This window comes from Dromiciops gliroides, chromosome 1 (genome assembly GCF_019393635.1).
Source record: "Dromiciops gliroides isolate mDroGli1 chromosome 1, mDroGli1.pri, whole genome shotgun sequence".
Classification (NCBI taxonomy): Eukaryota; Metazoa; Chordata; class Mammalia; order Microbiotheria; family Microbiotheriidae; genus Dromiciops; species Dromiciops gliroides.
The window spans coordinates 521,473,933-521,499,615 of record NC_057861.1 but is presented as its reverse complement, the minus strand read 5'-3'; the positions used below and the strand labels follow the sequence as shown (position 1 = coordinate 521,499,615).

The 25,683-nt window shown below is 38.8% G+C and overlaps 1 protein-coding gene across 1 annotated transcript in view; it reads left to right on the top strand.

The window, feature by feature from the left end:
• The first annotated feature begins 274 nt into the window (after positions 1 to 274).
• The window catches only part of TRPM6 (transient receptor potential cation channel subfamily M member 6), a 253,994-nt gene continuing 228,585 nt past the window's right edge, over positions 275 to 25,683 (top strand). Inside the window, exon 1 of the mRNA XM_043976597.1 lies at positions 275 to 410. Coding sequence (XP_043832532.1) covers positions 402 to 410 — 9 coding nt within the window. The 5' untranslated portion in view covers positions 275 to 401. The remainder of the gene's footprint in view (positions 411 to 25,683) is intronic.

Here is a 25,683-nt window from a genome sequence, read left to right as displayed (position 1 = left end):
ATAGGTGGACATGGATATAGGAAAAATGAATGTGAAGACTAAAATAATATTTACAAAGTTCATTCACTACGACTTTTCTGTAGCTGGAACCTTAGGTCTATACTCAGTAATGACGACACGATTGTTAATCATTTCCCTGCCAGATACTTAGTCACAAGTTCCTGGTTACAAAAGTGAAATCACCTCATCAGGTTTAAACACAATTCAAAGTGTTTCACTCCATACTGGCCTAAGGTTCATTGCAATTTCTCCTTTCCAGGTTAAGCACATGGAAATTTGCAGCTCTGTTTCCATCAATTGCTACCTCAAGTACTATTTTATCTGATTGTGCTGAGGATGGAAACTTCAGCCTAAAACTCAATGGCTGAAGGCTAAGGGAAGGTTTTGTTCTAGCTGAGGGCATGAAGAGGGTAAGTAATTTTTTTCTAAAAAGAAACGTTCCTCTTCTCAGTAAAAATCATCATTCTCTTTCCTTCAGCAGATTGTGTGTGTATGTGTGTATTGTTGTTCGATAGTAAGGTAAAGTGGAAAAGATTTCTCCCCCATATTTGAGTTATAATTAACCACTTGATTTTCATAGATAGTTCTTTTTATTATTGTTCTTCAGATTAAAAAAGGAAATTAAAACTCACATCTTAAACACTGGCATAACAGCTATTTTTAGTGGTCTGTAAAGATGATATTATTCAATGAATTGCCTTTCTTGTTGTTAATAGGAGTGCAATTGAAATGTCTTTATGCAGTAATATTAGACTGTTGATTAAATGAACCTGAAATGATTTGACTTAGATGAAAATGACCTAAATCATCTTGTTTATAAATGGGAAACAGCCCCAGAACAAGATGTTTCTTGGCTAAAACAACTGGGAGGCAGAATTGGGCAGCCTCTGAAATGCTAGACCATTCTATTTCTATTAACAATATTGTTATTTCATGGTCATGTATTTATATACAATAAGTTGATTGGGTTTTTGTTTTTGTTTTTGACTTTTGAGCTTAGAATTTTTTGGAAACAAGTACAATACCAGGTGGAAAAAGATGATTGTGTTTCTACTTCTGGTCTTTGTAGAGGAATATTGAGTGGGAACAGACCTATAATTTGGAAAATAATAGTCGTGGATTACTGTTTTTTAAAATGTTATTTTATTTAATTTTTTTTCCAATTACATGTAAAGATTTTTTTTTGAGTTGCACATTTTTCTCCCACCCACCCATCCCTCCCCCCTCCCAAGGCTAGCAAGCAATCTGATATAGGTTATACATTACAAATGGATTACTTTTATTAAGTAGTTTTGAATTTCCTCTCTCAATCACAGTAGCCTTCTCCACTTCATTTCAGCAGCATAGGGGATGTTTCTCCTTTGGTGTCTAGAATAGGTCTGATTCTCAATGATGAGTGTATCACAGTCACTTGTATAATAATTATTGGTTATCTACTAGAGCTGAGGCAAGTAATAAAGGAAGTAGAAGACGTGTCGTTGCTCTCACTAAAATGTAAGAGGAAAGATAATATTAGCATTAAGGGCTTGGAGGGGGGTGGAATGAGATAAATTAACATTCTGAGTGCCTTTTGGAAGGCTTTAATCTCATAAATTTTTTTCCTGAACAGACTAAAAATTATTTGAAGAACCATCTATATAACTCTTCTTGTGCTGGTCAATGCCTGTTCCAGACCTTTCCCCATCACTACCTCTTATCTTCCACTTATAATAACAGCTAAACTTTACATAGAATTTTTAGGTTAACAAACATGCAATACATACATTATCTCATTAGATCATCACAATATTATTGTAAAACAGATGCTATTATTATCTCCATTTAACAGATGAAGAAATTGAGGCTGGGATCAAGGACTTCTCCAGGGTCATACAACTAATAAATGTCTGAGGTGTCATTTGAATTCCAGTCTCTGATTTTTTTTTTTTTTTAGTGAGGCAATTGGGGTTAAGTGACTTGCCCAGGGTCACACAGCTAGTAAGTGTTAAGTGTCTGAGGTCGGATTTGAACTCAGGTACTCCTGACTCCAGGGCCGGTGCTCAATCCACTGCGCCACCTAGCTGCCCCCCAGTCTCTGCTTTTAAACCTGGCAATTCTTACCACTACCTAGTTGCTTTTAATGAAGTCATTCTCCTGCCTACTTTAGCACTTCTCATTCTCCTGGCTAGTTTAAGCTTTGTGGGACAGGTACAGCTAGAGTTTGAGCATTCTGGGCACAACAGAAATGCTTTGATCTTAGGGTTTGGCACATATCTCTATAGGTTTCCCTGGCTCAGACACTAAGTATCTGTGATTTTTTTTGTGTGTGTGAGGCAATTGGGGTTAAGTGACTTGCCCAGGGTCACACAGCTAGTAAGGGTTAAGTGTCTGATGCCGGATTTGAACTCAGATCCTCCTGAATCCAGGGCCAGTGCTCTATCCACAATATCTGTGATTTTGAGGATCTAATTTCCCAGTTAGACTGTAAGATCCTTGAGGACCAACCAGGGCTATATCATAGAATCATAGCCAAAAAGTGGAAGGCACCTCAGGGGCCATCTAGTCTAATTCCCTCCATTTTACAGATGAAGAAACTGAGACCCATGGAGGTTAATTGATGACTAACTCAAGATTCATAAATACTGAGTGTCGGAGGCTGGGGAGGAGGGGGTTTCAGAACAGGTTCTCTGACTTAAAACTGATTTTCTTTCCAACATACCTGTCTCTTTCTATTTCTAATACCTTTCACATCACAGGTGTTCAAAAAAGGTTTTTGAGTTCACTTGATTATTAGCACATGTCTAAGGAGGTGGCAAGGGTAAAGGTTGGCAAAAGAGAATATTAGAATGATGAGCCAGCTAGGTCTTGTTCAGAGAGGGGTCATGGAGGACAGAAATGAAGAACATTATTGAAGAAACTTGGCACAATCTTGCACACAGTATAGTAGGCAATCAGTAAATATTGGTCGATTTGATTTGAAGGAGAAAGGAAAAATGGTTAGGACCTGGTTGGAAAGGCATTTACAGTGGAAGGGAGGGCCTGTGCACTGTTGCGGTTTATGTGTTGAGGACAGCAGAACTGGAGCAGAGGGCAAGGGCTGAGCACCAGAACTCTTAGGCCAATTGACAGTTAACTTTGGAGATCATGAACTAGACGTAATTTTTATGTGATAGGCACTTCTGAGAAGGGGAGTGACATATGCCGGGCGCTGTGCTAAGTGATTTCTACAAATATTATCTCCATTTGATCCACATAACAACCCTTTGAGGTAGGTGGTATTTTTACTCCCATTTTGTATTTGAGGAAACTGAGGCAAACAGCAGTTAAGTGACTTGCCCAAGATCATACAGCTAGCAAATATCTGAGGCTATATTCGAAATAAGATCTTCCTGACTCCAGTCTCAGAGTTCTATCCACTGTTCTTCTATCAGGAAGGTTCTGGTTCCTGTTTAAGGTCTCTTCAAAGAGAGAAGTAGACAGTTATTAAATATACAATGTAGGTCAATTATAGGATAACTATATTCTTTCCACAAGTGAAAATTTTAAGTTCATGTTGACATAAAACTTATGAGAGAGCAGCAATATTATAGCTACTCTTATACTCTCCCAGGAGATAGATTATTAAAACTTAAGGATATAATGCAGTTTGTAGGACTGATGAAAAGGCATTCCACATCACACCTTGGGCTCTTCACTATTCAATTTTTTTTTCTTTTTTTGGTGAGGCAATTGGGGTTAAGTGACTTGCCCAGGGTCACACAGCTACTAAGTGTTAAGTGTCTGAGGCTGGATTTGAACTCAGGAACTCCTGAATCCAGGGCCGGTGCTCTATCCACTGTGCCACCTAGCTGCCCCCCACGGTTCAATTCTTTCCAGATCCAAGTCTTCTGGCAATCCGGGCCAGGAACTGAGATTCTTGGTGTCAGTGGTGCTTTTTTCTGATACAGAATCTCCCCTAACTGACAATCAGCTCTAACCAATGGATCTGGGACTTCCAATGCTGCCTCCAAGACTGAAATGTGTCCATCTTGAGACTATTATTTGGTCACCTATGTTAAGAGGAGGAATATAAAACAAAAGGGCCCACTAGGGCTCTGAAGCTGAATCTTAGGTTAGCCCATGAAGGACATATTCTGTAGCTTCCTTAGGTCCCTGCCAAGGGCCCTTCCCTTATTCTTGAATAGGAAGTGTAATGATGGGAAGAACCATTTCCCACACAGTCTTGTCAAAGGAAGAGAGAATCAGAACCTTTCTCTCCCTTTAAATTGATATAGTCCCTCTCTCACCATTATTGTAGGGATAAGAGACCAACAAGGGGATTGCTTTTTCATCCCAAAGCTCCCTGGTTCTCCTGTGCTAAGCCATCACATAGGTAGAAGAAAACAGGGCAGTTCTGAGCATGTTTGAAGGAATGTGGTCCAGTTCCCGTTATACATGTATGCCCATCTTATCTTCCTAGCACAATTCCCATTATATTCATGTACCACATGTATGCCCATCTTGTCTTCCTAAGTAGATCATAAACTCTTAGGAGGGAGGGGCCAGATATAACATTCATTATTTCTTTCTTTCTTTTTTTTTTTTTTTTAGTGAGGCAATTGGGGTTAAGTGACTTGCCCAGGGTCACACAGCTAGTAAGTGTTAAGTGTCTGAGGCTGGATTTGAACTCAGGTCCTCCTGACTCCAGGGCTGGTGCTTTATCCACTGAGCCACCTAGCTGCCCCCACATTCATTATTTCTTAATGCTTCTCATCACAAACATCCAATGTTAATTCAATGAATTAACAATGAATGTTTTTACATATATTTTGGAAAATAAAATTCTATTAAAAAAAAACAATCAATGAAAGAAAACAAAGGTAGTAGCTATTCCTGTAGTCTCAACCATCTGGAGGCTTGGGGCTGGTTTATCTCTTGAACTCTGAAGCTGTGGAACTCTGAGCTAAGCCAGTCATGTTTGTGAATCAAGTTCCCTTGGTGGGGTGGGGGTGGGGGGCAGAGACACCTGGTTGCTTAAGGAGGGGCTAGTGACCCAGGAAGATATAAAAAGGAGAAGATCAAAACTTTAAATGTTCCTATGCTGATCACGGTATTACTGGGCTGTGAACAGCCTCTTCACTTCCAGCCTGGTGGACATAGGGAGACCCAGTCTGAAAGAAAGAAAAAAGAAAGAAAGAAAGAAAGAAAGAAAGAAAGAAAGAAAGAAAGAAAGAAAGAAAGAAAGAAAGAAAGAAAGAAAGAAAGGAAGGAAGGAAGGAAGGAAGGAAGGAAGGAAGGAAGGAAGGAAGGAAGGAAGGAAGGAAGGAAGGAAGGAAGGAAGGAAGGAAGGAAAAAAGAGAGAGAGAAGGAAAGAAGGAAGGAAGGAAGGAAGGAAGGAAGGAAAGGAAAAGAAAAGAAAAGAGAAAAAGAAAAGAAAAAAGAAAATGAATGAGTAATAGACCAAGTCACTAAGTTCAGGACAGTCACAGGGTTAAAGGAGAAAACAGGGGGCAGAACAGTAAAAAAAAAAAAATACTTGTAGATAAGAAAGATAAGAAGACATTGTTTAGAAGAAATGTCAACACAGTTATATAGTTTAAGATATTTAACCCTTTATGGTTACATGAATTCTTAAAAAGTTAAAAGTGTTCCACAAATATTGGTCTTAAAATCAAGAAAAATTATTTCTTGTACCAAAGTCACACAATAGCTTTTAGCTAAAACTTTTCAAAAATGATCTCACAACACTATTTTCTAATAATTATATTCAATGGTAATGATGTATTTCTACAGTTCTGGATCTTAGCAGCTACATGGCCTATCAAAGAGGATAGTGCACTGGACTTAGAGTCAGGAAGACTTGAGTTCAAATTTTAGTTCTGGACACTTACTAGCTATGTGATCTGAAGTGAAGAGACACCTCTGCCTCAATTTCCTCAACTGTAAAATGGGAATAATATGCACCTTCCTCCCGAGGTTGTTGTGAGGATCAGATGAGATAATATTTGTAAAAGCATTTGGTACAGTGTCTGGCATATATTAGGCATTTAATAAATGCTTATTTCCTTCCTTCCAAGCTAGAGTGTCGTAACTTGTAAATACCACAAAGTATAGAAAAGTGCTGAATTCAGTGAGAAGACCTGGATTCAAACCCTAGGCTAGTCATGTATTACTTGTGTAATCTTGGGCAAGTCACTTAATCTCACTGGGTCTCAGTTTCCCCTTTTAAACTGAGTGGACTGGAGATACCTTCTAGAAGGTCCCTTCTAGTTCCAAGCCTATGACCCTATGTAAATATCTTTTCTGATTTCAAAGAACTCAGAACACTACTAGTCAAATTGCTTTGGTAGATACACTTAGAAAACAAAGTTTGAAACTTGTCTGTATTTTTTCAGAGCTGTTAGCTTTAAAAGAAAAATCTGCTACGCCTTTTGATTCAGACAATATCACATTCTGGAAGTGTTGATTACAGAGGTAACAAAGTGCTTTTTCAGCATTTCCCTCAAAGAACTAGACAGAGATGTTTTATGGTGAAGTCTTGAAGCAATTTGCCTGACAGTAACCTTTGTGCTTCTCATCTGATAACAGCCTGTTTATGAAGCCTATCACACTAAAGCAGACAGAGTCACAGGTTTCTGAAGTCTTTAAATTCAAATCTTTCTTAGATAGCAAATCTTTTCTGGACATCAAAAGGCTTGAACTTTGCCTAATATTCTTTCAGAGCTTCCCTACCTCCCTACCAAGACTTTGTTTTGTTATGTTTTAATTGGTTTGTGAGGCATTGTGGCTTAATGGTCAGAGAGTTGGCCCTGAATCCAGAAAGACAAGTTCAAATTCTGCTTTGACATATACTGGCTGCATGATACCAGACAAGTCAACCTCTTTGTGATCTGAGATTATAAGATTCAAAGAAGGGTCTGACCTGCACTGGTTTCTTCCCAAGGGAGTTTCTTTACTTGAGAATCCCCAGTACAAATAAAATCACAGGTCCAGTTCCTATCCCTTGATCAAGATATGAGAAGAGAACAGACAAGCTTTTTTTTAAATAATAAACATTTTTGTTTAAAATTCTGAGTTCCAAATTCTATTCCCTCCTTCTCTTCCTCCCCTCCCACCTCCCTGAGGTGGTGAGCAATCAGATATAGGTTATACATGTACAATTATGTAAAACATTTCCATGTTAAATAGACAGGCTTTTACAAATAATATTCTACAGCAGGCAATTGGGGTTAAGTGACTTACCCAGGGTCACGCAGCTAGTAACTGTCTGAGTCCAGATTTGAACTCTGATCCTCAGGATTTCAGGGTCAGTGCTCTATCCATTGTTCCACCTAGCTGTCCTCACCAGACTATAATCATGATCATCACAGAACTGATTGAAAAGTGCAAAGAACAAAATCCCACTGTGCTTATTATTTGTTGAGTATGTTTTTTTAAAAGCATTTGATTGGGGGCAGCTAGGTGGTATAGTGGATAAATCACTGGCCCTGGATTCAGGAGGACCTGAGTTCAAATCCAGCCTCAGACACTTAACACTTACTAGCTGTGTGACCCTGGGCAAGTCACTTAACCATCATTGCCCGGGAAAAAAAAAAAAGGATTTGATTAAGTTCAACAAGATGTCATTCTAAAACTCTCCTCCATCAAGGTGACTCCCATGTGTGAGAAAAAATCATACAAGATTCCTTAAAAGATAACAGTTTGATGACTTTTAATTATTATCAACAAAGGTACAACATAGGAAGAGGTATGCTCAGCAAAGGTGTTTGCTACTGTTACCGAGGATGCCATGTACTGTTTCTAAAGGAATATCCCAATTTGTCTTCAATTTATAGTCCTGAGTGACCTAGTGAACATCAAGGTTGTTACTTGCCCAGGGTTGCACAGCTAGTATATGTAAGAGGTAGAATTTGAACCCAGGCTTTCCTGATCCAAAAGCAGCTTTCTTAATTTCTCTCTCTCTCTCTTTCTCTCTCTCTCTCTCTCTCTCTCTCTCTCTCTCTCTCTCTCTCTCTCTCTCTCTCTCTCTCTCTCTCTCTCTCTCTCCTCCCTTTCCCTCCATTCTCTCTGTTTCCCTCCTTGCCACTCTTTACTACAACCCACAGTTACTTCCACATCACAACGGGGCCTTAAGTAGACAGACACATCATACAAACATATAAAGATATGATAGAGGGAACTTCTGCATGAGAAAATTCCCTCTACCAATGCCAGTCAGTATCTTCTCTGCAACTTATAGTCTTAATTGCCAAAAACACTGTAACTTGACCAGGGTTACACAGCCAGTATGCATCAAAGGCTCCAATGACGATTTTCTATCCACTATGCCATGCTGCCTCTCTCCTTTCATCAAGGATGCTTTCAAATTTTGAGTGGATTATTCTCAAAGATTTTGTATTGACATGAGATTACAGTTGGTGAGAGGAATGAAAAATTTAGATAAGACCTAGTCTTTACTCATATGGAGTTTACAGTCTAATATAGGGATAAGAAGCTTTTAAATGTAACAATAGTATGTGGCAAGTATATTAGAAAGGTGAAAAAGAATACCATATGTGAATCAGAAGGGGGAAGTGTCATTTCCGATAGAGGATAACAGGGAAGGCTTGGAATTTGAGTTGGTCTTTAAAGTATAGGTAGGAATTTGACAGAGAAAAGGTATCAATGTATGAATGGTGAATGAATAACAAAGCATTTATTTAGTACTTAGTGTATGCAGAAAAACTGCTAAATGCTGAGAATACAAATTTAAAAAAGTAAAACAACCCTCACTCCTGAGGGGCTCACATTCTAAAGGGGGGGAGGGGAACAATACTTTGGAGATTTCAATGTCATCAGATGGAATGGTTTAGCGATCCTTGTGGTGCAGAGGCAAAGTATATGATAATGCATCTTTAATGTTTTTCCATTAATAAAACCATCTTGGGGGGCAGCTAGGTGGCGCAGTGGATAAAGCATTGGCCATGGGTACATTGGGCCCCATACATACATACATACATACAGTCATTGTTGTATTGTTTGTGTTGGTGGCAAAAAATATCCAGGGCCATCTCCAGTCGTCCTAATGTATATCTTCCCACTAGACCCAGCTGGCTTTGGAGGAGAGAGTGAAGTTGGTCACTTTCTACACCCCACCTCACTTAAATTCAATTCACTGCAATCATGTTTATATGATACTTTAGCATAATTTTCCTTTACTCACAGAAAACTGGAAGTATATCATGAAATTATTATTAGCATTTTTCCAGTTTTAATATAACATGGAGGAAATGTAAATTTTAGCAAGGGCTTCCTCTTATTAAACACAATGGCTTGTGTGTGTGTGTGTGTGTGTGTGTGTGTGTGTATGTATTAAAGGTTTCTCAAGTCCTTTCTAGTATCTAGTGCCTGGTATATGTTTGAACCCACACTTCTCATTCCAAATTCGATGTTCTTTCTACTTCCTGGCACCCTGAAAAGTGATTGATTTGGAGTCAGAGGGCCTCAGCTCAAATCCCAGATCTACTACTTAGCTTACAGTGTGAATTCAGTAAAAAATGACTTAATATCCACTAGCCTCAATTTCCTCATCTGTAAAAAGTGTGAGTCTGTAAAAAGGGTGAGCAATTCACTGCAAGTCATGACATCACCTCCCCATGTAATGGTTCTCTTTGAGGACAAAGGACCAATAACAACAAAGGACAGTTTCTTACCCAGCAGTAGCATAGTATTACGAGGATTTCCTTAAAGGAATTCATGCCTATCATCTCCTCTCTCCAAAATAAGAGGCATTTTTCAGCCCTTTAGTAGAAATGTCCTTGGTAATTGAAAGCATTTATTATTTCAGTTAATAACAGGTGAGACTGGTCAGTTGTACCTTGGAATAAGGGGATGGGAATAGAAAGTCAGGGCAAAGATTTTTTCTTTCTTTCTCCCAATTAATGCAACAATTAATTTAAAAAAAAGACAAAGACTCTCTTCTCTAAAGATCATAGAGTATAAAATTAAGTATAAATTGACTCAAGCTACTTTTCAATTTGTTTATTACTTTCAGATTATTAGAATTGGGACATTTTACAATTATATAAAAAACCCTTTAAATTAAGTACATTTATATTTATGAGTTGTTTTTCTAGAAAGGCCACATGAGCATGGAATAGTGAATAGAGGCTGGGGCTTGAAGTCAGGAAGACTGAAATTCATATCCTTACTTAGATACTTTTTTTTTTTTTGTGGGGCAATGAGGGTTAAGTGACTTGCCCAGGATCACACAGATAGTAAGGGTCAAGTATCTGAGGCTGGATTTGAACTCAGGTCCTTCTGAATCCAAGGCCAGTGCTTTATCCACTGCGCCACCTAGCTGCCCCAGTATCACCTTCTTAATAGAATTTTTGTCAAATTTTGTCAGTGCTCTATCAGGAGGTAGGGAATCTTGATTCTTTTAAAAAATAATAATAAACATTCTTATTTAAAGTTTTGAGTTCCAAATTTTATCCCTCTCTCCTTCCCTCCCTGAGTCAATAAGCAATCAGATATGGGTTATACAAGAAGACTTGGACAAAAGGAAAAAAATGAAAGGAAGTGAAAAATAGCATGATTTAGTCTGTGTTCAGTCAATATCGGTTCTTTCTTTGGAGGTGGATAGTATGCTTCATCATTAGTCCTTTGGGATTGTCTTGAATCATTGTATTGCTGAGAATAGTTAAGTCATTCATAGTTCTTCATTGAATAATATTGCTATCACTGTGCACAATGTGCTTAGTTCTGCTAACTTTGCTATACAAAATTTCATGCAAGTCTTTCCAGGCCTTTCTGAAACCATCTTGCTTTTCATTTCTTATAGCACAATAATATTCCCTCACCATCATATACCATCGCTTGTTTAGTCATTCCCCAAGTGATGGGCATTCCTTTGACTTCCAATTCTTAGCCACCACAACTTCTTCATTCTTGGTAAAAATGACTTGTTATTACATTGATCTAAGTTCTCAAATAAGAAATATTTATTAAGCTCCTATGTAGAAGACTACACTGGATACAAATGAGAATGAAACAGCCTCAGACCTCAAATAAACTACATACTATCAATACAACTAACTAAACTTACTTAGTAACTATTTACATTTAATATTTCAACACGTAAAAATGACAATAATTTTCCTATTACTCCAAAGCCTTAATCAGGATCCATAATTTGCCCATTATTTTCTTTCTTTCTTTCTTTCTTTGCAGGGCAATGAGGGTTACGTGACTTGCCCAAGGTCACACAGCTAGTAAGTGTCAAGTGTCTGAGGCCGGATTTGAACTCAGGTCCTCCTCAATCCAGGGCCAGTGCTTTATCCACTGCACCACCTAGCTGCTCCCCATTATTTTTTAATTTAAATTTTGCTTTTCATAATATGGCAAACATCAAGAAATATGAATGAATATTTTCCTATATGAAGGACAAAAAATAAAAGGATTTCATAAGAAGTCATGAATTTTCACTACATACAGTTTATTTTTTTAAATGTTGACTAGGGGGCACAGAGGAGGGAATGTTGACTGGGAATCAGGAAAATGAGTTTAAATCTGATCTCAGACACCATTGTGTGAGCCTGTGTAAGCCACTTCACCTCTGTCTGCTTCAGTTTCCTCATCGGTAAAATGGAGATGATAATAAAACCTACTTCCCAGCATGGTGGTGATTAAATGAGATGATATTTTTAAAGCATTTTGCAGACCTTAAAGCAATATATTAATGTTAGCTTTTGTTACTGTTTCAAATTTAGCATCTTAGTTCCAACATCACACACCTTGTCTGTGTCTCCATTCTGAACTTCCTTCTGTGTATATTTTTTTTTTGGGGGGGGGTGGATTCTGTGTATATTTTTAATGATTCATTGGCTCTCTTTTCTTTCTTTTCTTCTTTTTTGGGATGTCACTATTACTCTTCCTATTTCCCCAATAATTCTTCCCCCCCAAAAAATATTAACACTAAAAGTTCTTCTTTGTGATAAATAAGGATTGCCTAACTTATTGACAAATATGAAAGGCAGCATAGTTTAGTGAATAGAGAGGCTCACTTGTGTTCAGTTCAGCCTCTGACACAATGACTGTGTGCTCCTGGACTTAAGTTATCAGTGCTCCCAAGCAACTCTAAAGTTATAAGTTGCAGAACCATTGTAGGTCTGCTTTGGTACAAGGAAATTCATCATCTAGGCACTCCCTAAACTGTTGAAATCACAGATCTGGGCAAAAAAAACCCCAAAACCAAAACCCAAAATGATGATGATAGTTATTATGATTATTCTTGAGAGGCAGAATTGACCTTAGTATCCAGAAGACATCTTCAAATCCTGTATCTGACTAATACTAGCTGTGTGACCATAGATGAGTCATTTGCCTCTCTGTACCCCAGGCTACTTTTTAAAGGCTTTTATGTTCCAGGGAAGTTTCCTGGTTGTATCAGTGGAGGATGTTTTTCTATAAAGTCTTCCTTACATAGAAGAAATCACACATTTAGGCCAAAAATAAAGTGAAATAATCTGTATTTATTAAATGCAGCCATAAGTAATTAAAATATGAACTATGGCCCAGGGTGTGTCTCCCCAAAACAAAGATTGTCTAGCATCTCCCCAAAAGAATTAATAAGGTTCTTTCTAGAAAAACTATTCAGTATATAAAATGGACATCAGGTATAGTGTTATCATCTACCACCAAAGAAATACTTAGAATTTATAAACATACATTAATATATACTTAAACATAATAATAACAATAACAATATATATAATTAAGATAAAACATAATAATCATATTATTAAAGCATAATGAAACAAAACATATAAAATAATAACCCTCTAAACTCATTATCTCCCCCAAAGCAGCAGTAAAGCCACTTCTGTGGAATGGCTGAAGACATTTAGCATCATTTCAGGCCTTCACTGTCTAAACAATTAAAAAAGTTTAGACTTCATAGCAAAGTAGTCACTGGCTCTTTAAACTATTCAGGTTCAGGATGGGCTCGTCACTGGTCATCTCTAGGTAGCCAGGATCAGCTCAGGAACCCAAGAACTCTTGAATTCCCAAAGTCAAGGCTTGCACCATCCAACTGTGTTGTAGGTTGTGGACCTGTGTTCAGGGAAGAAACACCAAGCAGAAGAAATGCTTTGAGGAGACTTGAGGTCTAGGCTCAGGCACTCTTAGGCAAGCACATATTCCAGAAGCTCTGTGATTGTGGTTATCTTTGTGTGTGTGTGTGTGTGTGTGTGTGTGTGTGTGTGTGTGAATCAGGGTTAAGTGACTTGTCCAGGGTCACACAGCTAGGAAGTGTCAAGTGTCTGAGGCCACATTTGAACTCAGGTCTTCCTGACTCCAGGACGGGTGCTTTATCCACTGAGGCACCTAGCAGCCATCTCAGTTCATCCTGATCTATATCTTACCATCACACCCAAATGGCTCTGGAGGAGAGAGTGAGGCTGGTGACTTTGCATAGCCCTCCCTCACTTAAATCCAATTCAGTGCAAGTCATGACATCATCTTCCTGATGTCATGGTTCTCTTCAAGAAGGAAGGACAAACAACAACAATGATTATAGCTGTCATTAACACTGAAGGGGGAAAGAAATATTTTTTCTCCTCTCACTGGAAGTCCAAGGGGAAAACTGACAGAATCCCAAAATACTCAACAGAGAGTGAGAGCCCCTCATAGTTTTCCTTTTAACCTGTTGTGGGAGGGGGGGAGGAGAAAGGGAGATGATCCTCTAGCAAGGGTTTGTCTCTAATGACACTCTACTAATCGGCTTTGACACTACCCCAGTCAGAGATACCAAGGCACCATTCAGAGGTTGCTGATTTGTGTATATGAGTCCTTAGCAAGGGGCCAGGCCCATTCCCAGTTCCATGGGAAGTGCTCTAATCCACTCCTGCTACAACAATTTCACTATGTTTTTGTCAGTGCCAGGATTTTCACCAGGTATAGCTTTACAAGGGGTTTGGTTGATCTCTGTTGGAAGTTATATCACTATAATGTCAAACTTGAAATCTGCTTCTATGAAACTTCCTTCCCCCACACTCTGATTCCTCAAACCTTTGAGAATTGTGATTCTCACGAGTCTCATTTGTGTTTAAGTTTCAGGGAGAAAAAAAAGGGGGGAAGTATATGAGAAATTAGAGACAGTTGTCTCGGCCAATTCTTAAATCCAATATGGAGAAGTAAATGTAGCTTCCATTCTATAGTAATTAAACCAACAGACTGGAAATTTTTATTAACAATAATTCCAGATTAGGTGTTTGGAGACTTGGATTTTTGTCCTGACTTTTCAACTAACTATCTGGGTAACTTTGACTACAACTCTTGCCTCTTCTAGGTATCACATTTCCTAATCTGTAAAATAAGAGGGTCTAACCTTAATGATCATTAAAGCTCCATTTATCTGTGATTTTTGATAAGCAGTAGCAGGATAATATGGCAAGCAATTAGCAGGTGCATCCTTACATCATGCAGAAATTTAATGGGACAGCTGGGTGCTGGCCTGGCTGTCCCTGCCATGATATGGGTGGGCCGCCCTTGTTTTATTATTAATAACAGCAACAACATTAACCTTCTGTTAATGAGTGTTTCCCAGTTACCTAGCATTGCCAAGGGATTTGGAAACTGCCAGTGCATCTCTTTTAGAACCCTTACCTCAAGCAGCCTCTAGGTTGTAGGGAAAAATGTTTTGAGTAGATGGGGGAGGGATTTCAGGCCTCTGCCCCTTAGCTTTCTGTATCTTCATTTTCTAATTCATCATCTGATTGGGGACCTGGAGAGATTTCCTGATATGAACAAGACAAATAAAACAAACCAAGCCAAACACTGAAATGTGAGTTCACAGTCAGAAAATTTACTTGACACCAAATGGAACTATGGAGCTATATGCTTTACCTGCCTGGGGAGTTGGATTGGTCCCGGGTCCTGCCTGGAGTGGGGCTGAGCTGCAGGTAGGGATTAAATGGCCCTAGATGTAAGTATCGACATTGGGCAGGGAGTCAGGCAAGTTATTGAGTGTCTCGGAGGCAGAACTACTTTTTTGGGGAGGCTCCCTTTGAGAATGTGTCTCTGGTATATCCTGCAGAATAAAATAAAGTGTTAGATAATCTTTGCTTTGGAAAACTCTTGAAAGGTCTTTGTTGTTGTTCAGTTGTGTCTGACTCTTCATGACCCTATCTCAGAAAAGAGATTGGAATGGTCTGCCATTTCCTTCTCCAGCTGTTTTCAGATGAAGAAAATAAGGCAAACAGAGTTAAGTGACTTTCCCAGGGTGACACAGCTAAGTGTCTGACTCCAGGCAAGATACTCTATCCACTGCGCCACCTAGCTGCTCATAAGAAATGATGCAAGGGCAGCTAGGTGGTGCAGTGGATAGACCACCGGCCCCGGAGTCAGTAGTACCTGAGTTCAAATCCAGCCTCAGACAACACTTACTAGCTGTGTCACCCTGGGAAAGTCACTTAACCCCAATTGCCTCACTAAAAAAAAAGAAAGAAAGAAAGAAAGAAATGATGCAGCCCCTTCCAGTTTTGGAACCTGCCATTCTTGGACCTCTGGGTACAAAATTTAATCAAATTGTTATTACAGGGGCAGCTAGGTGACACAGTGGATAGAGCACCGGCCCTGGATTCAGGAAGACCTGAGTTCAAATCTGGCCTCAGACACTTGATGCTTACTAGCTCTGTGACCCTGGGCAAGTCACTCATTATCCTGCCTCCCCCCCAAAAAATGTTATTACAGAGCTTGAATACATCATTATATCCTGTTCCTACCAAATTTATAGTCCAGGAATCATTTCCTCCTATTGAAATTATGCTGAGAAATGGATGCAGTGTGAGTAAGCAGAACCAGGAGAACACTATATGAAAAGAGCAGTGATTGTGATGACCAACCTTGGCTTGGGAGAAGAGAGGAGGAAGCATCTCCTCTTTTTCTCCAGCAGAAATATGACAGAGAGTCAGAGGACTAGAGGTGCAGAATAAGATATATACTTTTAGACACAGGCATGGGATGGATTAGTTTTTCTTTGTGATAATTATTATGAAGAAGGACTTATTTGTATGTGTTACTGGGGAAGAGTTGGTGGGTATGATAGTAAAGGAAGAAGAAGAAGAAGAAGAAGAAGAAGAAGAAGAAGAAGAAGAAGAAGAAGAAGAAGAAGAAGAAGAAGAAGAAGAAGAAGAAAGAAAGAAAGAAAGAGAAAGAGGAAGGAAGGAAGGAAGGAAGGAAGGAAGGAAGGAAGGAAGGAAGGAAGGAAGGAAGGAAGGAAGGAAGGAAGGAAAAGAGTATGAAAGAAACATTTTTAGAGTACACAGAGAAGAGGAAAGTGGGGCTTAGCAGGGGAGAGAGACAAGTTAGAGCAGCTAGGTGATACAATGGATAGATTACTGGGCCTGGAGTTAGTAAAATGAGTTCCAGTCCAGACTCAGATACTTTGTAGTTGGCAACTCATGTAACCTCTGATAGCCTCCATTTCTTCAATTATAAAATAAGGATAATAACAGCATCTACCTTCCAGGGTTATTGTGAAGCTCAAATGAGATAATAATTGTAAAGTACTCAGCACACACTGAGTTCTTAATAAATGCTATAATTGAATGAATGATGCATATACTATCAGACAGGGTCATTTTAGCAATTACTTTCACTTAACCATTTACTTTCCTTTGTTGCAAAGGAAAGCTTTTATGGTACTGGGGGAATATATTAATAATTGTGCTATAAAAAACAGAGGATCACTAAACCTTATTTTTCATTTTCCCAGCCTATTTCTTGACTTTTAACTTTTTGTTAAAGTGGGACATTGTTTCCAGGGTGGAGGGTATACTGTCCTAAGCTTCAGGGGGTTTATGCAGCTGTTTTCAGTGATATTTCTAGGTATTTGTAAGTTTTTAGCTCTTCTAAGGTGGTATGATTTAAGGAAAGGTATGTTTACTACTCTTTTGGCCTGTGCTCTGGTCTGCAAGCAACTACAAGCCTCCTTTTTTGCCCTGGAACTCTGAGGAGTGTGCAGCTTCACTGTGGCTGCAAGCTTTGGCGTGCTAGTGCTCCTCCTCGGCCTGGGACAACCACTCAAGATCCTGACCTGGATCCGAGGATGGGCAAAACAATAGTGCTGCCTCAGTGCTAGTAAAAAGAGCCCTGTGATCTCCTGGCCAGTTGTTTGATCCCCTTGCCCTCTGTGTGCTGAGTTCCAGAAGCAATTGCTGCCACTGCTGATTCAGAGGCTCCCAAGGCCTGCTTCTCGATTGCTGGTATTAGGGTCTGTGCTGGCTCTCTCAACCCAGTGTGACAGACCTTTCCTGCTGACCTTCTAAGTTATCTTTGGCTGGAAAATTATTTCACCCTATCCTTTTGTGGGTTCTGCTGCTCCAGGAATTGTCTTATGGCATTATTTGAAGATATTTGGATGGGTCTTGGGGAGAGCTCAGGCAAGTCATTGCCTTTCTTCTGGCATCTTGGCTCTGCCAAAACCTTATTTTTTTTTATTTTAATTTTTTAAATAAAAGTATTTTATTATTTTCCAGTTACATGTAGAGATAGCTTTCAGCATTTGTTTACATAAGATTTCCAATTTCAAAATTTTCTCCCTCCCTCCCTCCCCTCCTCCCCCAGAAGGCAGGCAATCCAATATAGGTTTTATATATATATATACATACACACACACACATATATATATATACACACACATATATATACACATACACATACACACACATATATACGTATACATATATATATATACACACACATACATAACAACATTAAACATATTTCTTCATCAGTCATGCTATAAGAGAAGAATCAGAGCAATAAGGAAAAACCTCAAGATAGAAAAACAACAGCACCAAAAACAAAAGAAATAATATGGTTCAATCAGCATCCACATTCCATAGTTCTTTGTTTTTTTTCTGGATTTGGAGAGCCTTTTCCATCATGAGTCCCCTGGAACTCTCTTGTACCATTGTATTGGTGAGAAGAATCCAGTCCATCACAGTTGATCAACACACAATGTTGATGATACTGTGTATAATGTTCTTCTGGTTCTGCTCATCTCATTCATCAACAATTCATGCAAGTCCTTCCAGCAAAACCTTATTTTTTAAAAAGCAATTATGGGGGCAGCTAGATGGCGCAGTGGTTAAAGCGCTGGCCTTGGATTTGGTAGGACCTGAGTTCAAGTCTATACTCAAGACACTTGACACTTACTAGCTGTGTGACCCTTGGCAAGTCACTTAACCCTCATTGCCCCACAAAATAAAACAAACTAACTAACTAACTAAAGACTTCCCAGTCTTGGACAATCGCTTCAAGGTTCTGAGGAGCTAAGTGACTTACTCAGGGGGCCAGCTAGGTGGCACAGTGGATAAAGCACCGGCCCTGGAGTCAGAAGGACCTGAGTTCAAATTCGGCCTCAGACAGTTAACACTTACTAGCTGTGTGACCCTGGGCAAGTCACTTAACCCCAATTGCCTCACCAAAAAAAAAAAAAAAGTGACTTACCCAGGACTAGACCAGCATCCTCTCTCAGAAGCAGGAATTGAACCTCAACCTCCCTAATAATAATGCTATAATAATAGCTAACATGTAACTCTCTAAAGTTTGCAAAACACATCTATTGGCTTTTTAAATCCTCACAACAGCTCGGTGTGGAAAATGTTGTTATTATCCCCATTTAGCACACGAAGAAACTGTCTTCTAACCCCTTACTCTATGGATACCTATTCTTCCAATGACACTGATGTCCTTGCTGTTCCATGTGCAGGACATTCTATCTTTTGGCTCTGGGCATTTGTCCCCCATGCTCTCCCTCCTTGTGTCCTCTACTGGCTTCTCTGGCTTTAAGTCCCAATTTAAATCCTTCTTTCACAGGAAGCCTTTCTCAACCTCTCTTAAATCTACTACCTTCCCGCTCTTGATTAAGTCCTACTTACCCTGTATATAGCTTGCTTTGTACATATTTGTTTGTGTGTTGTCTCCCCCATAAGACTGTGAGTTCAGGGTCAGCTAGGTGGCACAGTGGATAGAACACTGGTCCTGGATTCAGGAGGACCTGAGTTCAAATCCAGCCTCAGAACCTTGACACTTACTAGTTGTGTGACCCTGGGCAAGTCACTTAACCCCAATTGCCTCACCAAAAAAAAAAAAAGAATGAGAATTGAGAAAGGGCTATTGGATTTAGCAATTAAGAGATTTTGGTATTGTCACAGTAGAAGGCTGGCCTTGGCATCTAGAAGATCTAGATTTGAAGCCTAATAACATTATCTAAAACTCAATTTTCTTACCTGTAAAATGGGCCTAACCATAGTTATAGAACTTACTTCAAGGGTTCTAATGAGACATTCATGTAAAGTACTATAAAAATGCCAGTTATTATCTTTATTGTGACCTTAGAGTGAGAGACTGTGCCGCCTGAGGCTTGACTGGGGAGACCTTTCTGACAGATACTGTTTTTTTGTTGTTATTGTTCAGTCATGTTCAACTCTTCATGACTCTGTGGACCATATTGTTCATGGGATTTTCTTGGTAAAGATAATAGAGTGCTTTGCCATTCTCTTTCCCAATGGATTAAGGCAAACAGATTAAATGATTGTCCAGGGTCCCATAGCTAGTAAGTGTCTGAGGCCATATTTGAACTTGGATACAGCAAGCAAGGCATTACATTGTCCATAACTGTTTCCAGAGATACTGGTCAGTGTCTAACATCTGATCCTATGTGGGGAAATGTGCACAGGACATACTTGCCTTATTAATATTTTTTTAAAATATTTTATTATTTTCCAGTTACATGTAGAGATAGTTTGCAACATTTTCTTTTCTTTTCTTTTTTTGCTGGGCAATGGGGGGTTAAGTGACTTGCCCAGGGTCATACAGCTAGTAAGTATCAAGTGTCTGAGGTCAGATCTGAACTCAGGTCCTCCTGAATCCAGGGCCGGTGCTTCATCCACTGCGCTATCTAGCTGCCCCTTCATTATTAATATTTTATCTATCATTTTCCTAAGTTTAGACAATCAACAAAACAATAAATCAGGCCTTGATTTGTATTGGTTGTCGATTTCTGACGTGTAAATGCTCACAATGAAAATGTAACACTTGGTTCTCTAGAACCAGTACTAGCTGGCTTTAGCAACCCTCTAACTGCTTCCCTTACTTTTTTTTTTTTTGGTGAGGCAATTGGGGTTAAGTGACTTGCCCGGGGTCACACAGCTAGTAAGTGTCAAGTAAGGTACAGATTTGAACTCAGGCTCTCCTGACTCCAGGGGTGTGCTCTATCCACTGCGCCACCTAGCTGCCCTCCCCTTACTTTTTTTTGTTTGTTTTTTTGGCGGGGCAATGGGGGTTAAGTGACTTGCCCAGAGTCACACAGCTGATAAGTGTCAAGTGTCTGAGGCCAGATTTGAACTCAAGTACTCCTGAATCCAGAGCCGGTGCTTTATCCACTTCGCCACCTAGCCGCTTCTCTCCCCTTGCTTTTAAAAAACAAAACCAAAGATTTTTGTTTTGTGCCCTTGAAATATTGCCTCCTGTAGCAGTACAATCTCTTTTTAATTTTGCTTTTCCCTCAAATTTACTTTTAATATTTTTCCAATTAACGAGTGTTATTTTCTTTCCCTCCTAGCATCTCCACTCCCCCCCAGCTGAACAATTTTTACAAAAAGAAAAGAAAAATAAATCTTCCTAACAAATATACATAGTAAACCAAAACAAATTTCCATATAGGCCATGTGGAAAGATGTATCTTATTCTGCATTTTAAATATATCATCTCTGGGGCAGGACTTGAGAAGTAGCACATGCTTCACCTTCCTTCTTCTGGAATTGTGTTTTAGCCCTTTTTGATTTTGCAAACTGGTGAACTTTGGTAGCTCCAGTGGACCAAAAAAAAAAATATATATATATATATATATATATATATATATATATATATATATATATAAATATATATATATATGTATGTATGTATGTATGTATATATAATTTGGGAGCAGACTGATTATAATCAGTGAATATTCATTTTGCATAAATATTAGATAAAATAACAAATTGTGGGACAGCATCCCTGAAAGACTTTTAAAAAATCCTGAAGGTGAGTGAAAAAAAAGTATCTTCCTTGTAGGGATAAGTGTTTTGCCTTGTAGAATTTGAGCTAAACGATTCGGTTTCTAATTCCATTAAACCCAGGACTAGACGGGAAAGTCTGATGGCTGAAACAGTGACCACTGAGAGTATAGAAGTACGGAAGTTCATTGTTCATTGCCTGTATAGACTTTTAACTGATTCTACAAAGTGCAGTCCAAGCTTTTTAAAATCTCCCCCACTTCTAGAATTCCCTTTAGGCTTCTAATAACTTCCACTGACTTTCTCAGAATCTTTCATCCTGTTCCCTCAGCCTCATCTCCCCCCTTCCCAACTTTTCCTCAAGTGGAAGTGAAATTAGTCCACTGAAAGTGAATACAATGTATGAGTTTCAGATCAGTTCAACCAGCACCTGCAAATACAAAGATAAAGAGGCCCCTGACCTCAAAGAGTTTCCTTTCTACTTGGGAAACAGAAAAGAAAACATAATTACATGTTTATAATTATATTTATATGTGTAATTAGACATAATTATGATTAGGTGTAATTATAATGTAAATGTAATATATTAGTAGAAAGGAAAATATAATATAATAATGGGGGAGGGTGGGAACACTCAAGACTAGGGGAATAAGGGCAGACTTCCTGTAGGAGGAGACCTAAACTGAGTCTTGAAGGAATTAAAAATTTATATGAGTCAGAGGTGTAGAGAAAGAGTAAGATTCTTTCAATATATCCCATATACTTGGAAATCTTTTCTCTCTCTCTCTCTTTCTTTTTTTTTGGTCCTCTTTTTGAGGTAGTGGAAAGAAGAGTAAATATAGAACTCTTCCTTGGTACTATCAAGAAGAGATAAAAATATACTGACCTGCAGCAGCATTTTTCTAGGGGGGATGCAAGTATGTCCCTGTAAAATCCTTTTATGTACATATTTTATTTTTACATAATTTTCATTTGTGATATATGTTTCTCTCCTCCCCTCCCCAGTTAACTGTTCCTTTCTAAAATCCAAGATTGTGGTAGAGCCTGCTAGATCTGACTCTAGAGAACTGATTGTTAAATTTTCAGTGTGATCACTTACACCTCGGAAATAGTTAAGTGCTACAAAGAAGGCTTGACTTATTATTCTATTGATTGTCTAGACTTAAGAAAATTATGAGGAAAATGTTAATAAATGTCATGTAAATTGAATTTAAAATTTCACTCCCCCCTCATATCCAGTCACATGTTAAGCATTTGCATAACAAACAAATTAAAAAGATGAAATTAACCCACACATGAAATGAGTCTCAGGACATCTCCTGTTACACACTCATAATTCCCAATTTTGGCAAAGGAAATGGGGAGGTAATGCATTCTAAAAAAATCTGAACTTAAACACCAAATAAGATAAGCATTTCCACATACAAAGTGGAACAGGAGAGGATTGCACATGAAATTGTGAATATCTCCATTGCATTTCTTTTAAAGTAGATAATAAATTTAAGATGCAATTTTCAAAGCTTTTTTGCCTGTCTGAAATTCCTTCTGATCTTCCTTCTTTTTTCTCTTTTTTTTTGTGTAACCCTCCCCCTACTCACTTCCTTTTTTTCTCCTCCTCCATCCCCCCTCATTGAAAAGCAAAGCAAAATAAAACCCTTGTAAAAAATGTACAAAGTAAGCAAAACAATTTCCCTGTACTGGTCAGGCCCCAAATGTATATCTTAGTCTGTGATGCAAATATATTCAACAATGTTTTCTTTCCTAATTGCTAAAAGAAATTATATCATCTCCCTTTCCCCTTCTCCCTTTCCCTTTCTCCCTTCATATTCAACAAACTTCTATTCATATCAAAAACAAAAATTGAAAATACCTGAGGATATTTATCTATTGTAAAGCCCAGGAATTAGATACCATTGTTCATTGAGCCCTCTCATAACAGGCACTGATTATCATTTACAGAAAGTTGTCTAAATGGTTTCAAGATGTTTATCTAAAGAAATCCATGAACAAACACATTAGAAATCTATTATTCACAAAGGTCTTTATGTTAGGTCCTAGGGATACAAATACAATGAAACAAATCCTTTCTCTCTCTCTCTCTCTTTTTGGTGAGACAATTAGGGTTAAGTGACTTGCCCAGGGTCACACAACTAGTAAGCATCAAGTGTCTGAGGCCAGATTTGAACTCAAGTCCTTCTGAATCAAGGGCCAGTGCTTTATCCACTTCACCACCTAGCTGTCCCTAAGTCCAGAAGCCTTTTAGTGATCCTCTGCCACCCTTGGAAGACCTGGGTTTGGATTGCATGAGGATTAGGTCAACTAGAATTAAAACATAGTAGCAGGCAGCTAGGTGGTGCAGTGGATAAAGCACTGGCCCTGGACTCAGGAGTTCCTGAGTTCAAATCTGGCCTCAGACACTTGACACTTACTAGCTGTGTGACCTTGGGCAAGTCACTTAACCCCAATTGCCCTGCAAAAAAAAAAAACCAAACAAAAACAAAACAAAAAACATAGTAGCAAAAAACAACTTTTATTTAAGGTAATAAAGATCTGATAGGGGAGTTCATGAACAGCAGCAGATGAAAGCCCTGGGCAAAGACTATACAAAGTGACTACCTAGACAGAAGTCCTGCTCACATCATTGGCTTGATCCATCCCAATGAAGGCTTCGAAGAGTCTGTGATGACCGACCTTTGGTCTACCCTTAGGTTTGCAACCTGAAGAGTCACGTTGGTATTGTAGGCAACTGTTAAAAAATAAAACAGTGCTGCTGGTCCGAGTAGGTGCTGCACAGCTTATTGTTCTGCTGGCCAGGTTTAAAAAGGAGTAGCTATTACAACTGAAACCAAGAGAGGCCCATTGTTTACCTTATCTTTCAGGATGAAGTCTGACAAATTTCCTGTCTCCTGTAACTTCCAGTACCACTGGTGTGATGGCAGTGACCATAGGTGCTTATGGAACAATTATAGTGCAAGGAGAGGGGGGAAGGGAAAGGGAAAGGGTGTAAGAGAGAGAAAAGAAAAAAAACAATACAAGAAAAAGGGAAGAAGAAAAGAGAAAGGAGATTTGAGGAAGAGAAAAAGCATTTTTTAAAAATTGAATTGTATTTGACAGCGCAATTATGAGATCTTATAGAATGACCATTGATAGCCTGTCTCTTCATTTTGAATAGTCCTAACAAATGGTGAAGTAAATAGAGTAGTGGGCTTGCAGTTATGAAGACCTGAGTTCAAATCTGACCTCAGACACTTAATAGCTGTGTGACTCCGGGCAAGCCATTTAACCTTATTTGCCTCAGTTTCCTCATCTGCAAAATGAGCTGGAGAAAGAAATGGCAAATCACTCCAGTATCTCTGTCAAGAATACCCCAAAAAGGGGCAGCTAGGTGGCGAAGTAGATAGAGCACCGGCCCTGGAGTCAGAGGATCTGAGTTCAAATTCGGCCTCAGACACTTAACACTTACTAGCTGTGTGACCCTGGGCAGGTAACAACCCCAATTGCCTCACCAAAAAATAAATAAATATATATAGTACACAGCTATTCTTCTAAAAAAAATAAAAGAATACCCCAAATGGAGTTAGGAAGAGTCAGACACAACTGAACAATAACAACAAAAATACAAGGGGTTTAATAGCGGTCCCTGTGTAATCTAACATACCTTTTCTGGCTTTATCCAAGTATCAGCCTCTCCATTTACTTTATGGTAACTCTCTGGGATCACGATTTTAGAAAGGGCTCTACTCATGCTTTGCCTCTCCTGATCATCCACACTTGAACTCTCTCTGGAATTCCACTCATTCCCTCCTCCACCCCCACCCCCGCATAGCAGGTGCCTTTTCTCTCCACTTCCTTTTTCCACCTCCCTCTTTACTTATTGTATTCTTCCATTACAATGAAAACTCCTAGAAACTGTGGAGGAAAAACAACCAAGTTATAGGAATGAGTGGGTTTTTTAAAAATTAAATACACCGGGAGGGAGGGGAGGGAGGGAGGGAGAAAAATCTGAAATTGTAAAGCATGTATAAACAAAAGTTGAGAACTATCTTTACATGTAACGGAAAAAATAAAATATCTCAAAAAAAAAATTAAATACACCATTCTGCAAACAAAATACTCTAAACCTGACTTAATACCTGATTCTGCAGTAGCCTGAATAAAAAAAATTGACTCAACTACCTCAGTTAATCAGTGAGTCAATAAATATTTAAGTACCTGCTACAAGATGGAGATTGAAATACAAATTTAAAACAACAATGGCAATAATTCCAGCCTCCCAGGAGCTAATAATCTGAATGGGAAAGACAAAACACAAAAGAAGGCTAAAAGGCAGGGTGTGAGGGGTGGCACGTTTGAGGAGGGAAAGGAGGAAGCAGGCCAGTTGATTTGAAACCATACGGGAGAGTTATGTGGAAACGTGCCAAACTGTGAAAAACTTTCAAGATTATTAAACAAGGGAGTGAAACTATTACCTCATCGTGCTGATTCCAGCAACTGTATAAAGTATGATTTGGATCAATCGATCAATCAATTAATCAATAAACATTTATTACCTACTAGTTACCTACTAATTACCTACTATGTGCCAGGCACTGTGTTAAGCCCTGGAGAGGGGAAAGCCTGAAAGTAAATTTCAGTTAGAAGGAGATTGCAATAATCTCAGTGAAAGGTGATAGGC